The 16,955-nt window shown below is 35.8% G+C and overlaps 2 protein-coding genes across 5 annotated transcripts in view; one reads left to right on the top strand and one right to left on the bottom strand.

Annotated features, from left to right (window-relative positions):
* Window positions 1–13,227, bottom strand: part of armc9 (armadillo repeat containing 9) — a 53,436-nt gene extending 40,209 nt beyond the window's left edge. The window contains exons 1-10 of one of the 4 annotated variants that reach the window (XM_084415756.1): window positions 13,090–13,227; window positions 12,865–12,908; window positions 12,585–12,670; window positions 12,369–12,494; window positions 6,278–6,448; window positions 5,864–6,019; window positions 5,546–5,638; window positions 2,732–2,756; window positions 1,627–1,784; window positions 1,416–1,514 (exon numbers count right to left, since the gene is read on the bottom strand). In XM_084415756.1, coding sequence (XP_084271882.1) covers window positions 1,416–1,514; window positions 1,627–1,784; window positions 2,732–2,756; window positions 5,546–5,638; window positions 5,864–6,019; window positions 6,278–6,448; window positions 12,369–12,494; window positions 12,585–12,659 — 903 coding nt within the window. In that variant the 5' untranslated portion in view covers window positions 12,660–12,670; window positions 12,865–12,908; window positions 13,090–13,227. The remainder of the gene's footprint in view (window positions 1–1,415; window positions 1,515–1,626; window positions 1,785–2,731; window positions 2,757–5,545; window positions 5,639–5,863; window positions 6,020–6,277; window positions 6,449–12,368; window positions 12,495–12,584; window positions 12,671–12,864; window positions 12,909–13,089) is intronic. The other 3 variants (XM_084415755.1, XM_084415757.1, XM_084415754.1) reach the window with 3 other exon arrangements.
* Window positions 13,228–13,634: 407 nt separating this feature from the next.
* Window positions 13,635–16,955, top strand: part of polr2h (RNA polymerase II, I and III subunit H) — a 4,850-nt gene continuing 1,529 nt past the window's right edge. The window contains exons 1-3 of the mRNA XM_084415759.1: window positions 13,635–13,795; window positions 13,955–14,054; window positions 14,938–15,021. Coding sequence (XP_084271885.1) covers window positions 13,982–14,054; window positions 14,938–15,021 — 157 coding nt within the window. The 5' untranslated portion in view covers window positions 13,635–13,795; window positions 13,955–13,981. The remainder of the gene's footprint in view (window positions 13,796–13,954; window positions 14,055–14,937; window positions 15,022–16,955) is intronic.

The raw sequence follows: 16,955 nt of genomic DNA, 5'->3' as shown, positions 1-16,955 counted from the left end.
CTTTATTAACCCCCTGGAGTCGTGTGGAGTAGTTTTATCATGGATAGATGCACTTTTATGATGAATAGACACTTTTATGATGGATAGATGCACTTTTATGGTGGATAGATGCACTTTTATAATGACAGATGCACTTTTATGATGGAGAGATGCACTTTTATGATGGATAGAAGCACTTTTATGATGGATAGATGCACTTTTATCATGAATAGATGCACTTTTATCATGGATAGATGCCCTTTTATGATGGATAGAAGCACTTTTATAATGGACAGATGCACTTTTATCATGGATAGATGCACTTTTATGATGGATATATGCACTTATCATGGATAGATGCACTTTTATGATGGATAGATGCACTTTTATGATGGATAGAAGCACTTTTATCATGGATAGATGCACTTTTATCATGGATAGATGCACTTATGATGGATAGATGCACTTTTATGATGACAGATGCACTTTTATCATGGATAGATGCACTTTTATCATGGATAGATGCACTTTTATCATGGATAGATGCACTTTTATGATGATAGATGCACTTTTATGATGGATATATGCACTTATGATGGATAGATGCACTTTTATGATGGATATATGCACTTATGGATAGATGCACTTTTATCATGGATAGATGCACTTTTATGATGGACAGATGCACTTTTATGATGGATGCACTTTTATGCTGTATAGACACTTTTATGATGATAGATGCACTTAGATGCACTTTTATGATGGATAGATGCACTTTTATGATGACAGATGCACTTTTATGATGAATAGATGCACTTTTATCATGGATAGATTCACTTTTATCATGGATAGATGCACTTTTATGATGGATACATGCACTTATCATGGATAGATGCTCTTTTATCATGGATAGATGCACTTTTATGATGGACAGATGCACTTTTATGATGGATGCACTTTTATGCTGTATAGACACTTTTATGATGGATAGATGCACTTAGATGCACTTTTATGATGGATAGATGCACTTTTATGATGGATAGATGCATTTTTATGATGGATAGATGCACTTTTTTGAGCTTCAATCTGATGGTTGCAATTCACTGCCATTATAAAGACGGGTGTTTATTAATATAACTCCGATTCTATTGTCTGAAAGAAGAAAGTCTTATACACCTAGGATGGCTTGAGGGTGAGTAAATCATGGGCTAATTTTCATTTTAAAGTGAACTACTCCTTTACGTAATATGTACAGACTGAACAAAGAGTCATTTGCTTGAAAAACAAATTGGATTTGGGTGCAGTGTGAACAAAGCCTAATAATTTTAACAGTTTTTGCAACTTTTTATCCAACATTCTGGTAGCCAAATGCATATAAAGTTGTATTCCCATCTAGGGTTCATAAAAGCACAGAAACAGTGAACGCAGAGACTCACAGTGCCGGGTCTGGTGAAGTCTACACTCTGAGCAGCGCTCTGTCTCATGTGACTGTTGAAGAGCTGCATACACACACCCTGCAGGTACTCTGGGGAGATCTGCAAAACAACAACCACATTCCCTTGAGCGTTTTAGCTTTGTCATGTGCAATTATCATACTTTTTTTGAATTGTGGGCGTAATGTGATGTTATGTCTTGATGTTTGCTTGCCATCTTTCCACGGACTGTGGCCTCCAGTGAATCCACCAGCTCGGCCGTGACGCCGATGAGGTTGTGATGGTCGGCCTGCAGCTTAGCGAATCTCCTCATGTAGATGGTGGCCTTCCTTTCTGCCTCAGTCACATGGAGCTGCATTTGCTGAATCACTTCTGGATGACAAAACACACAAAATCAAATCAGGGGTTGGTGTGCACTGTGCATGCACGAGGCAAAAGACTCACATCAGGACAGAAAGTTAACAATTTCAGGGTATAACAGTGCATTTTAACCTAAATGAACACTAAAACAGCTAAATAAAAACAGTACTATTGACAAACATCTACATATTTGTATTATTATATTAGATTTAGTGCTGTCAAATCGATTAATCGCAATTAATCACATAAAATATGTGAAAATGTGTGTAGAAACAAACACACACACATTTACAAACCTTTATGTTAGATGCGATTAATCGCGATTAATCGATTTGACAGAACTAATTCTATTATAGTATAATATTAGGTAACACTTTATTTTACAGTGTCTTTGTTATATGATACATGTACTTATGCAACTAACCCTCAACCAAATCCTAATCCTACCCTAACCCTATAGTAAACACATGTAGTTAATAAATATTACTGAGTACTTAAATGTATAACTACACTGTAACAATGACACCTTAAAATAAAGTCTAACCTAATATTATATTATATCATAAAAAATGTAATTACTTCCCGTCATCATGATTTACAATGCGACTGGAGATTCAGGATTAAAACTACTTCCTCTATATGCTTCCCTCACCTTGTGACCCAATGAATTACTTACAACAGTCATTTGTGATACTAGATAAAGATTTTGTAAAAATCTTAATTAAAAAACAAAAAAACAAATCCAATATCATTTATATCATGTTAACCAAATAAATTTTTTTTTTTTTTTCTGACAGGTGCAATTTCATTTGCACAGAAAAACAGGGACATTATTAGGGACAAAATTATGCCAAGTTTAATTAAATAATTAATTAAATATTATATAAGAATTTAGCCTATTTTGGGCTCTACCAACAATACAACAGTAACAATCTAGGAACTTCTTCAGAATAACTCACCTTTGTTGCCTTTTCCACCATCGTTCTGGTTTCTTTGTGTTAAGGAGTCATGCCAACAAGTCATTTTTCATTTTGATGGATTAATGTCAGCAATTTTCCTTCCCCTTAAACACCATCAGTTTGCTCATTAAACATCATTCAGAGGACTTGTTTTCACAATCCACAGCCCATTGTTCTGACACAACACCAGAACATGTGCATTTTACGACTATATACAATACACTTACACAATGTTTAATGATTATGCAATCATAATCCTCAGGCTTTCCTATATTACAACAGAGGTTCAGCCATCAATAGCTGAGGTGGACAATTTATTGTGTATTGTAAAGCAGCTTTGGTTGATATCATAAATTCATTAAAAGGTGCATCGTTCAGCTGCTCTTACACAATTACTCATTAAATGCTCACGGCTATTTCAGGTTTCGGGTAAACTATTTAAGGGTGATGTGATGTGTCATAACATTACCTGTTTCAAAGGCATGTATCACTTTCAATATGGCTTATAATTAGATTCAGCGATTTAAACATTCCACTAACTGTTTTCATTATTGCTAAACATTACAGTAAAAGGAAATACTACACACTGCCAATACTGCATTTTGTTCTGCTTAATATCTTTATGGAATCTGTGAAAAAAAAAAAAAAAAAAAAAAAAAAAAAAAATCAGAATTCTTTGATGAATAAAGTTCAAAACAACAGCATTTATTACTCTATTAAAAATTATTATAATAATATAATTTTTATGGTTATTGAAACAGCATTTTATGACACTTCTTAAGTAATTATGATTATATGTACGTTTTAAGCGAGATGAAGGTTATTATTAGTCATACTAGTGCAAAATGCCCGTGCAAAATCAGTTTTTGTGTGTGTTTTTAGTAATTGTTGGTTCGGTGTGTTTGAGTGCTCATTGTTACAATTACACAGCAAAAGCTCAGTGGCATTTTTATTTGTGCATGGTAGAAAGCGATAACGTTAAGCGCACCAGAATAAAATATAATATTCCGAAATAAACAGTGTAGCTGACTTACAGATTCAGTTAACATCCACAAATTAATAAGCGCTCCACAGTGAACTCAGAAAAAAACGCTATTGTGAATAGGTTACTACAAACGATGGCCGTGAATAAAATATAATATTCAGAAGTAAACAGTGTAGCTGACTTAATGTGTAGCTGACAGAGTGTTTATGCCAGAATGTTTATTTTTAAACCACGACCTTCTTGGGGCTTCTTTTACCGATATATTTACCGATATATTTTGCATTTCTAACCCAAACAACGTCAAACTTGGCACTGCACTTACTCGTGCCCGTTAGGGTGGTCCTTATTTTTAAAGTCTCCAATTGTCATGCTCTTAAACCTTCAAATTGTTCCTTTATATAAGAAAGTACAGCATGCCAATTTTTATGGCAGTAACATAATAATTACTGGCAGCTCAATAGCTTTAAACTTTCTGAGATTTTGATGATTTTCGTTAAAAAACGATCATTTGAATTGGTATTGTACCTGGCTAGTAAAATTCCAAAAAAAACCTCCACATATTCCATATGCTCCATATATTCCTAAATATGTATTTTAGATGCATATCTCAGTTTACTTATTGTAGAAACTAAATCCAAATGAATCCATCCATGACCTGGTTAAGCAGATTTACCTTTCCTGGTGGAATCAATACATATTTCTATTGATGATCACCTTGGTTATTGTTTGGGTTTAGAGCACATTTTTTGGTTAAAAAAATTACATTACGTTCCTTGAAATTGACCCGGAACTTTGGCCGAATCAGGCAGATTATCAGGAGGCACAGGCAATCATACATGCAATGAAAGTAGTCAATGATCACGCCGAGAGAGGCGAATACAATGGCTATCTCACACACTCTGAAGAACAATTGCAGTTTCTCCTTCATGTGGTGGAAGATCACCGACGGATCTATCCAGACTGCAAAAAGTCAACACTGGGTGCTGAGCATCAGAAATGAGGGATTGTTGAAAACTTTGTGCTTTTTTTGAGATTGTTGTCATGTCAGTGTTGCTCTGATTTCAATAAAATGTAGTTCATTTGCAGCAACTTTTAATATTACTTGCATATCACAATAACGCCGCACAGCTTAACATAGGCAATCTTCCACATGATTGAGCTACCTCTAAATATCATTTTTTTTGTTAACATTTTTGCATATTTCCAATTTTGAAGTTAAAAGGAACAGTTTAAGAGGTTAAGACACTAACATTTTGCACAAAAAAAAAATTGGACTTGATAAGGACCACCCTAGTGCCCGTAGCGAGACACCTGTCAAGTTTGAAATCCATCGGACTAACGGTTCAAGAGATATGCGAATAACAGACACACACACACACACACACGTTTCTGTAATTTATAGATAGATAAGTAGTCTAGAACACATTTATTCAATAAAATGGTATGTCCTCATGTCGCCATGTTAAGATCACATGACCAGCAGAATACTGATTTATCTTCATATTACCTTCATTATCAGATATCTTTGTGCATTTAACACTACTGTTGTGTTAACCTGTAAAACACTGTTAAACGCATCTTTACACTTCTGCTTTTTTCTGCTTTCCACATACAGAAGCAGTTTCCATGAGATTAGAAAAGGGACATTCGATAAGGTTCAATGAGTCAATAAAAGTTAAACATTTTCATTGAGGAACTTTCTGAAGACAGAACAAATGTAATTATTACCCAGGATTAATTAAAACTACTTTTTCTAAGTACTTCCCACTGGACAACGGTGTATATATATATATATATATATATATAAAAATGGGGGAAAAAAAGGATACATATAAAGTCAAAAGCCTCGGTTTGTTTGACGCTTTCAGAGTCACTGAAAGAAACTTCTCCAGCCTTTCTCTCAACTCTGGCATCCAGGAATCCTATGATCAAGTAGAGAAAATATGGTTCCTCTACTTGAAGCAAGTGCTCAGTGTAACTGATGTTTGCCACACATAAATATATGAATTTCTCAATATGCTAGTATGATGTACCTATAAGACTGTATCTCTTATCCTAAGTTTTCAAAGCAATTTTTTTGTAATGACTTTTAATCAGCTGGTGTTTTGGTGATTGTTAGTGTGTGTGTGTGTGTGTGTGTGTTGCACCTGGAAGAGCTCTTGGAAGGAGGGGTGCACCGTGGGATTGGGCACAAACGGCAGGGCGTAGAAGGGCAGGAATTCAGTGGTCTGGCTCAGCGCCGCTCCTCTGGTCTCCAGGTAGTGTTTGAAATGTGTGATCCTGTTCTCAAACTCTCCTTTATCCTGCATTACACAGTTATGTTTTCACATTAAACAAAAACGTTATCACATTTGACTGAAAGTCAATACAATGTCTATTAAATATTGATTTAAATCACGCATTTGACTGAACGAGAGGTTTGCTTGAACCTGTTATTTTATGGGGACATCTGCTGGTCGAACAGAGTACATGCATTGGATATTTAACTATGTCAATACAGTCATTTCATTTAAAAGTAATAGGTCATTTTATTTGCATTACCAGAAATAAAGTGCCCTTACGTGACTTCCTACGGGAGATTTCAGTGGGTATATTGTAAAATGAATTTGTAAGTAGAATTCCAGTTTCTGTGCCGTTGGATCACAATCGCGAATCTCCGGAGGAATGTTTTTAGCCCACAGCTCAGAGAATACTTTATAGTCTCCATCATTAAAGGAGCTGAGGAAATCATCCTATAGGAAAGAGAAGGGAAAAAAAAGTTATCAAATAATGAACTTTATTTATATATATATATAAAAAGAATAAAAAATAAATCAGTTGCTTTTCCATTTTTAATTTTTTTAAATTCACAAATACTAAGTATTTTGGTAATGAAAAAAAAAGAGATGTTTTCTGATCACTAAGTAAACATATTTAAATGAATTATACTTTGTTTCAAACTTTTATTCTTTTAGAGAAAAGAATAAATGCTTTGTAAAATGCTTGACAGGTAATGACAGAAGTGATGCAGCTTCAAGTTTGAAGGTTTTAAGTTTGAAATAGTTTTAAGTTTTATTTTAGTAGTTTTAAAAGCTCATTTTTTTTTAGAAACAGACAGACAGAAAGACAGACAGACAGACAGACAGACAGAGAGACAGACAGACAGACAGACAGACAGACAGATAGATAGATAGATAGATAGATAGATAACAGATGGACAGACATATGACACACAGACAGACATATAGATAGATGACAGACAGACAGACAGACAGACATACATATAGATAGATAGATAGATAGATGACAGACAGACAGACAGATAGATAGATAGATAGATAGATAGATAACAGGCAGACAGACAGACAGATAGATAGATAGACAGATAGATAACAGACAGACAAACAGATAGATAACAGATAGATAGATAGATAGATAGATAGATAGATAGATAGATAGATGACAGACAGATAGATAGATAGATAGATAGATAGATAGATTGATAGATAGACAGATAACAGACAGACAGATATATAACAGATAGATAGATAGATAGATGACAGATAGATAGATAGATAGATAGATAGATAGATAGATAGATAGATAGATAGATAGATGACAGATAGACAGACAGATGACAGATAGACAGGCAGACAGACAGATAGATATATAGATAGATAGATAACAGACAGACAGACAGATAACAGAAAGACAGACAGATAGATAGATAGATAGACAGACAGACAGACATATAGATAGATGATAGACAGACAGACATACATATAGATAGATAGATGGATAGATGACAGACAGACAGACATATAGATAGATAACAGACAAACAGACAGACAGACAGATAGATAGATAGATAGATAGAAGACAGACAGAAAGATAACAGATGGACAGACATATGACAGACAGACAGACAGACAGACAGATAGATAGATAGATAGACAGACAGACATATAGATAGATGATAGACAGACAGACAGACATATAGATAGATAGATGGATAGATGACAGACAGACAGACAGATGACAGATAGACAGGCAGACAGACAGACAGACAGATAGATAGATAGATAGATAGATAGACAGACAGACAGACAGATGACAGATAGACATGCAGACAGACAGACAGATAACAGACAGACAGATAACAGAAAGACAGACAGACAGATAGATAGATAGATAGACAGACATATAGATAGATGACAGATAGACAGACAGACATATAGATAGATAGATAGAAGACAGACAGATAGATAACAGATGGACAGACATATGACAGACAGACAGACAGACAGACAGACAGACAGACAGACAGACAGATAGATGACAGACAGACAGACAGACAGACAGACAGACAAACAGACAGACATATAGATAGATAGATAGACAGACATATAGATAGATGATAGACAGACAGACATATAGATAGATAGATAGATGGATAGATGACAGACAGACAGACAGATGACAGATAGACAGGCAGACAGACAGACAGACAGACAGACAGACAGACAGATAGATAGATAGATAGATAGATAGATAGATAACAGACAGACAGACAGATAACAGAAAGACAGACAGATAGATAGACAGACAGACAGACAGACAGACAGATAGATAGATAGATAGATAGATAGAAGACAGACAGATATATGACAGACAGACAGACAGATAGATAGATAGATAGACAGACAGACATATAGATAGATGATAGACAGACAGACAGACAGACAGACATATAGATAGATAGATAGATGACAGACAGACAGACAGACAGATGACAGATAGACAGGCAGACAGACAGATAGATAGATAGATAGATAGATAGGTAGATTAGATAGATAGATAGACAGACAGACAGACAGATGACAGATAGACTGGCAGACAGACAGACAGACAGATAGATAGATAGATAGATAACAGACAGACAGACAGACAGACAGACAGACAGACAGACAGACAGACAGATAACAGATGGACAGACATATGACAGACAGACAGACAGACCGATCGATAGATAGACAGACAGACATATAGATAGATGATAGACAGACAGACAGACATATAGATAGATAGATGGATAGATGACAGACAGACAGATAGATGACAGATAGACAGGCAGACAGACAGACAGATAGATAGATAGATAGATAGACAGACATACAGATGACAGATAGACAGATAACAGACAGACAGATAACAGAAAGACAGACAGACAGATAGATAGATAGATAGATAGACAGACATATAGATAGATGACAGATAGACAGACAGACAGACAGACAGACATATAGATAGATAGATAGAAGACAGACAGATAGATAACAGATGGACAGACATATGACAGACAGACAGACAGACAGATAGATAGATAGATAGATGACAGACAGACAGACAGATAGATAGATAGACAGACAGACATATAGATAGATGATAGACAGACAGACAGACATATAGATAGATAGATAGATGGATAGATGACAGACAGACAGACAGATGACAGATAGACAGGCAGACAGACAGACAGATAGATAGATAGATAGATAACAGACAGACAGACAGATAACAGAAAGACAGACAGATAGATAGACAGACAGACAGACAGACAGACAGACATATAGATAGATGACAGATAGACAGACAGATAGATAGATAGATAGATAGATAGATAGATAGATAGATAGATAGATAGATAGAAGACAGACAGATATATGACAGACAGACAGACAGATAGATAGATAGACAGACAGACAGACAGACATATAGATAGATGATAGACAGACAGACAGACATATAGATAGATAGATAGATGACAGACAGACAGACAGACAGACAGATGACAGATAGACAGGCAGACAGACAGATAGATAGATAGGTAGATTAGATAGATAGACAGACAGACAGACAGATGACAGATAGACTGGCAGACAGACAGACAGACAGACAGACAGATAGATAGATAGATAACAGACAGACAGACAGACAGACAGACAGATAACAGAAAGACAGACAGACAGATAGATAGATAGACAGACAGACAGACAGACAGACATATAGATAGATAACAGACAGACAGACAGATAGATAGATAGATAGATAGAAGACAGACAGACAGACAGATGACAGATAGACATGCAGACAGACAGACAGATAACAGACAGACAGATAACAGAAAGACAGACAGACAGATAGATAGATAGATAGACAGACATATAGATAGATGACAGATAGACAGACAGACATATAGATAGATAGATAGAAGACAGACAGATAGATAACAGATGGACAGACATATGACAGACAGACAGACAGACAGACAGACAGACAGACAGACAGACAGACAGATAGATGACAGACAGACAGACAGACAGACAGACAGACAAACAGACAGACATATAGATAGATAGATAGACAGACATATAGATAGATGATAGACAGACAGACATATAGATAGATAGATAGATGGATAGATGACAGACAGACAGACAGATGACAGATAGACAGGCAGACAGACAGACAGACAGACAGACAGATAGATAGATAGATAGATAGATAACAGACAGACAGACAGATAACAGAAAGACAGACAGATAGATAGACAGACAGACAGACAGACATATAGATAGATGACAGATAGACAGACAGATAGATAGATAGATAGATAGATAGAAGACAGACAGATATATGACAGACAGACAGACAGATAGATAGATAGATAGACAGACAGACATATAGATAGATGATAGACAGACAGACAGACAGACAGACAGACATATAGATAGATAGATAGATGACAGACAGACAGACAGACAGATGACAGATAGACAGGCAGACAGACAGATAGATAGATAGATAGATAGATAGGTAGATTAGATAGATAGACAGACAGACAGACAGACAGACAGATGACAGATAGACTGGCAGACAGACAGACAGACAGACAGATAGATAGATAGATAGATAACAGACAGACAGACAGACAGACAGACAGACAGACAGACAGACAGACAGATAACAGATGGACAGACATATGACAGACAGACAGACAGACCGATCGATAGATAGACAGACAGACATATAGATAGATGATAGACAGACAGACAGACATATAGATAGATAGATGGATAGATGACAGACAGACAGACAGATAGATGACAGATAGACAGGCAGACAGACAGACAGATAGATAGATAGATAGATAGACAGACATACAGATGACAGATAGACAGATAACAGACAGACAGATAACAGAAAGACAGACAGACAGATAGATAGATAGATAGATAGACAGACATATAGATAGATGACAGATAGACAGACAGACAGACAGACAGACATATAGATAGATAGATAGAAGACAGACAGATAGATAACAGATGGACAGACATATGACAGACAGACAGACAGACAGACAGATAGATAGATAGATAGATGACAGACAGACAGACAGATAGATAGATAGACAGACAGACATATAGATAGATGATAGACAGACAGACAGACATATAGATAGATAGATAGATGGATAGATGACAGACAGACAGACAGATGACAGATAGACAGGCAGACAGACAGACAGATAGATAGATAGATAGATAACAGACAGACAGACAGATAACAGAAAGACAGACAGATAGATAGACAGACAGACAGACAGACAGACATATAGATAGATGACAGATAGACAGACAGATAGATAGATAGATAGATAGATAGATAGATAGAAGACAGACAGATATATGACAGACAGACAGACAGATAGATAGATAGACAGACAGACAGACAGACATATAGATAGATGATAGACAGACAGACAGACATATAGATAGATAGATAGATGACAGACAGACAGACAGACAGACAGATGACAGATAGACAGGCAGACAGACAGATAGATAGATAGGTAGATTAGATAGATAGACAGACAGACAGACAGATGACAGATAGACTGGCAGACAGACAGACAGACAGACAGACAGATAGATAGATAGATAGATAACAGACAGACAGACAGACAGACAGACAGATAACAGAAAGACAGACAGACAGATAGATAGATAGATAGATAGACAGACAGACAGACAGACAGACATATAGATAGATAACAGACAGACAGACAGATAGATAGATAGATAGAAGACAGACAGATAGATAACAGATGGACAGACATATGACAGACAGACAGACAGACAGACAGATAGATAGATGATAGACAGACAGACATATAGATAGATAGATGGATAGATGACAGACAGACAGACAGATGACAGACAGACAGATAGACAGATAGATAGATAGATAGATAGACAGAGATAGATAGATAGATAGATAGATAGATAGATAGATAGATAGATAGATAGATAGATAACAGGCAGACAGACAGATAACAGAAATACAGACAGATAGATAGACAGACAGACAGACAGACAGACAGACAGACAGACATATAGAGAGATGACAGATAGACAGACAGACAGATAGATAGATAGATAGATAGATAGACAGACAGATAGTTTATAATAAGATAATAAGGCAAGTTAATCTACTAGAACACACTGCAGATGAGCATGTGATGTTGTGTGTGTGTGTGTGTGTGTGTGTGTGTGTGTGTGTGTGTGTGTGTGTGTGTGTGTGTGTGTGAATGAGATCAGTAACTCTCACATGAGTGATGCTGGTTCTGGAGTCTCGGCGTGTCGCTCCGGAGCTTTTGAGGGCAGGTTTTCCTTTGCGTTTGATTTCCTTCTCAAACACTCTCGCAGTCTCTTCAAACTCGCCGAACTTCAGATACTGTAAACCGTTACGTCATCTGTCATTATATGTCCATATTTGTGAAATATTACTTAAATAAATAAACTGCTAAAAGTGCTGTAAGCCCACCTCATTGATCATCGACAGAAGATCACTTTCACTTGCCAGATTCTCACCCATCTTTACAGATTTTCTGGAGCTCATTGATCCACAATCTAAAACAACAAACCATAAACTTTAATAATACTGGAAGAAGAGCATAAAGAAAATATCACATCTCAAGACGAAGATGTCACTGCTAAATACTAAATAATACTTTTATATAGTATAACAAACAGCTTTCTGCTGGCTAGGCTGTATGTAATCTCCGAGAAAACCGACACAAAATAAACAAAATAAGTTAACTTACATAATTTGCTTTACAAATAAGTCACTTGAGACCTGTTTTCCTATCTCCAGTCCAAGGCAAAACAAACGCAGAATAAACCGACTTATATATGCTGCTTAAAACACTACACATATTTTTAGGTGTGTAATAATGAGCAGAATACACATATATAACGTATAACCCATATAGTTACGTTAGCTTGCTTGTTTGATAGCCAGTTTACAGTCTGAGTAGAACAGAACTCACCTCATTAAGAATAGTTTAATGTAAGTTACAACCGTCGCTCAACATATCTGATGTGTTTTATGTCAAATCTGTCGAGATATATATAGAATTAAAGATGATTTCCGCGGGATAAACAGAAGCTGTTTGGCTAACCGTGGCAGTAACCATGAGGAAGACGCTTTCTCATAACAACCGCAACGGAACTATGGTTGCCGGAAAGCAGTGTCGTAAATTGTTTGTAGTTTTACGTGAGATAAAATGTAGTTCTCGATGATCCATTTGGCTTGAGAGTTTTTTTTTTTTTTTTTTTTTCAATAAATGAAAATTATTGCTTTGCTTATTTGAGAATGGATTTATTATAATCAAGATTGGCATGATTTAAAAAAAAAAAATTATGTCGTGTTATATTAGTTATATTTATTTATTCTTATTTATGTATTACTTTTTCTATTTATGTAAATATATTTATTTTTTTAATACGACTGTGTAATTTACTACGAGGGCGGAATATTTATATTTTAGAGCAAAGTAAAATGATATATATTTAATCGTAGTAAATTCGCGCCATGAACCGGATGCAGTAGTAAGTCACGTGGCCGGAGGTGAAGCACATTGTTTCGCGGCATGTTTCATATTTGTGTTGAATGAGAAGAGAGTTGTTTATTTATACAGTTGTTCTCTCACATTTTTAACTGGAACGATATCACGCACACTATATCTGGAGAAAGTATGTCATATTTGCAGAAAAGCGTTTATTTAAAACGCTATGTATACTTGATACTAACGAGAGTGTTAGTATGAGGCTTTATGAAACATCGACATGCAATTCATTCATATTTTACAGAGTCACGTGTTAAATATTGCCATCCTTGTTTTGTTTGACCAGGATAATACATCGCCAGTTTGAGGACAGATGGCTGGGATTCTGTTTGAGGACATCTTTGATGTGAAGGATATTGATCCGGATGGGAAAAAGTTTGACAGAGGTGAGAATATGAAATTAATGTTTACTACTTTAAGAAATACAATTTTTCTTTCGTTTTTTCACCCCGATATCCATTATTAAAGTAGTATTTATATAATAAACTACTATTTACTTAACACTGGCGGCCAAAAGTTTGGAATAATCAAGTTTTTATCAATCCTATGTATCCTTATTGAGTAATATTTCACAATATTTACTATATTTTTGAGCAAATAAATGCAGCAGAAGAGACTTTTTTTCACAAACATAAAAAATCTTAATTATTCCAAACTATTGACAGTGAGTGTAAACATTAAAAAATATATTCATAAATTAAAATAAAAATTATTTTAGTTTATTTGTTAATGTTTTTAAAGTAAATACTCTCTTATGTAAATGCTACATTAATAATTGATACTGAGCATTCAACATTAAAACTAAAAGTTTCAGATGAAGTACAAAAAAATAACAAGAACATACAAATATTTAACCTTTTACTTAATATTTATTTTAATGTAAATGCTACTTTAATAATGGATATTGGGAAGATAACAACTAAATAAAAACATATCATGCTCTATAATACTGCTATATCCACTACAAAAGACCTTTCATGCCAGAACAATATTTGGTTTCGCCTTATTTCGATGGTCTATTTTAGACACTCTTCTGACTATAAGTAACTTTGCAACTACATGTCCACTAACTCTCATTAGAGTATTAGTAGAGTACTTACACTATTAACCCGGACCTAATACTCTACTAATACGCAAATCACTGCTAGCTGACATGTAGCTGCAAAGTTACTGAAGAATCAATCTCTAAAGTACTTTAAAATCAAACTCAATGTTGTCCAAACACACCGGCAGTCTATAACATTAACATATTTGTTTTGTTGTTATTAGTATCTCGTCTTCACTGTGAAAGTGAGTCTTTCAAAATGGACCTGATCCTTGATGTGAACATCCAGATTTATCCTGTCGATCTCGGTAAGTCATTGATGTTCATTTGTCATTTCAATATTATATCATATCACTATATTATATATATATATATATATATATATATATATACACACACACATATATATACACATATACATATACACACATATATATATACACATATATATATATATACACATATACTTTATTATTAATTAATTTATTAATATGTATTTGTGTCAAAATGACATATAAACATCTTTTCCTATTCTATTTTGCCTGGAAACGCTTCCAACACACTTGCGTGTCGCATGAAAAATAGGCGTCGGTTCTATTTCTAGTATGCACTCGTTTACCGCCCGAGCCGCGCCAGTTACTGTAAGAAACTGTTCCAGCGGGTGGAGTTTACTGGTACGGAATATTACCTGTGTATACTCCATGACCGATGACACCCAATCATAGAGCCGAGCGTGAGCCTCTGCGTCATCGTTTCTAAAGTCCTCCGTTTTGACCCGTCTTCACTAAAACGCCCTCCGGAGATTCAAAACGCAAAACGGGGTCAGCAGCGTTTCTAAACTTCTCCGTTTTAGGTCTTCGTTTTTTGCCGTTTTAGTCTGGACGGGAGGTGCAAACGTAGCAAAAGGTGTCCGTTTCTAAACGAAAACGCAGTAGTGTGGATGGGGCCTCAGTGTACTGGATCCGTGCATCCGGTCTTAAAGGTGACACGCTTTCACAAGGTGTATTATAAATCTATGGTGTCTCCAAATGTGTCTGTTATTTCAGCTCAAAACCCCCCCCCCCCCAGATCATTTATTATAGCTTGTCAAATTTGGCCCTTTTTGGGTGTGAGGAAAATCACGCCGTTTTTGTGTGTCCCTTTAAATGCAAATGAGCTGCTGCTCCGCCTCCGTTCAGAAGAGGGCAGAGCCTTTACACAATGACAAAACTCAGGAATAATCTCAGAAATAACCAGTGGCGAGTGCAGCCTTACGGAGAGACTCAACTTTTAGACGGATATTCATATAGTTGTAGTGGAGTTACATTGATTCATCTCATCGACTTGCATGTGTTTAACTTTTACACAAGTTTACCCAGTTCCCTGAGGTCTAAATAAGACAACTGTGACATTTTTCTGTGGTCCAATAGTGTTCAGTGCTCGGACTGATCAGTTTACATGCTTTGCTTTGGAAACGTGCAGATTACGGGGCGTAATATTATAATAAGATCCTCTTCCTACGCCAGAAGGGGAGCAAAATCTGATCGGCTTATTTTTGACATGCTTGCAGAGAAAGACTCACCAAAATAAAGTTACTGGGTTGTCACTTTTCACGTTTTCTGGTTTGGTAGATACACCGGGGGACCTGATTATAGCACTTAAACACGGAAAAAGTCAGATTTTCATGATATGTCCCTTTTAAAGTGACAGTAGCCTAATATTCCTGCTGTCTGCGCTTTTAATGTTAATCAAACAACAGCTAAAGTCAAGGAAATCACTTACAGCTCTTGATTGAAAAGCTTTTGTAACTTAAATAAGGATTAATCTTTAATTTATACAGTTACATAAATGTTATTTTACATTTGGTCTCTTTCTTCAAACTAGTGCTGCACGATTAATCATATCGCAATCGCGATGTCAAGCCTACGCGATTATATGACGCAAAATGCTGCGATTTTATATTAAATAAACAAATTAGCGCTATTAACGTAGCATCTGTTCATTTTTGACATCCTATGGCTCTATAGTGTTACATGATCCCGCTCTTATTAATGCAAATGAGTTTAAACCATTCATGCGCGATAAGACAAAATGAGCGCGCTGCCTGTGAATGTCCTGACTGACAGAAAGAGCAATATGAAAGACTCGCGCTAATATCGTGCGCGCGCACAAAACAGCATGCCAGAGTACAGTTCTCTTTCGAGCTTGAACGAACAATAACACACACAATTATGCCCAAATGTATTTTTGTCGAGTATCTTCA

The sequence above is a fragment of the Rutilus rutilus genome, assembly GCF_951802725.1.
Source record: "Rutilus rutilus genome assembly, chromosome: 8".
In the NCBI taxonomy this organism is placed as follows: Eukaryota; Metazoa; Chordata; class Actinopteri; order Cypriniformes; family Leuciscidae; genus Rutilus; species Rutilus rutilus.
The sequence above is the reverse complement of the archived record's forward strand: the minus strand, read 5'-3'. Positions and strand labels throughout refer to the sequence as shown.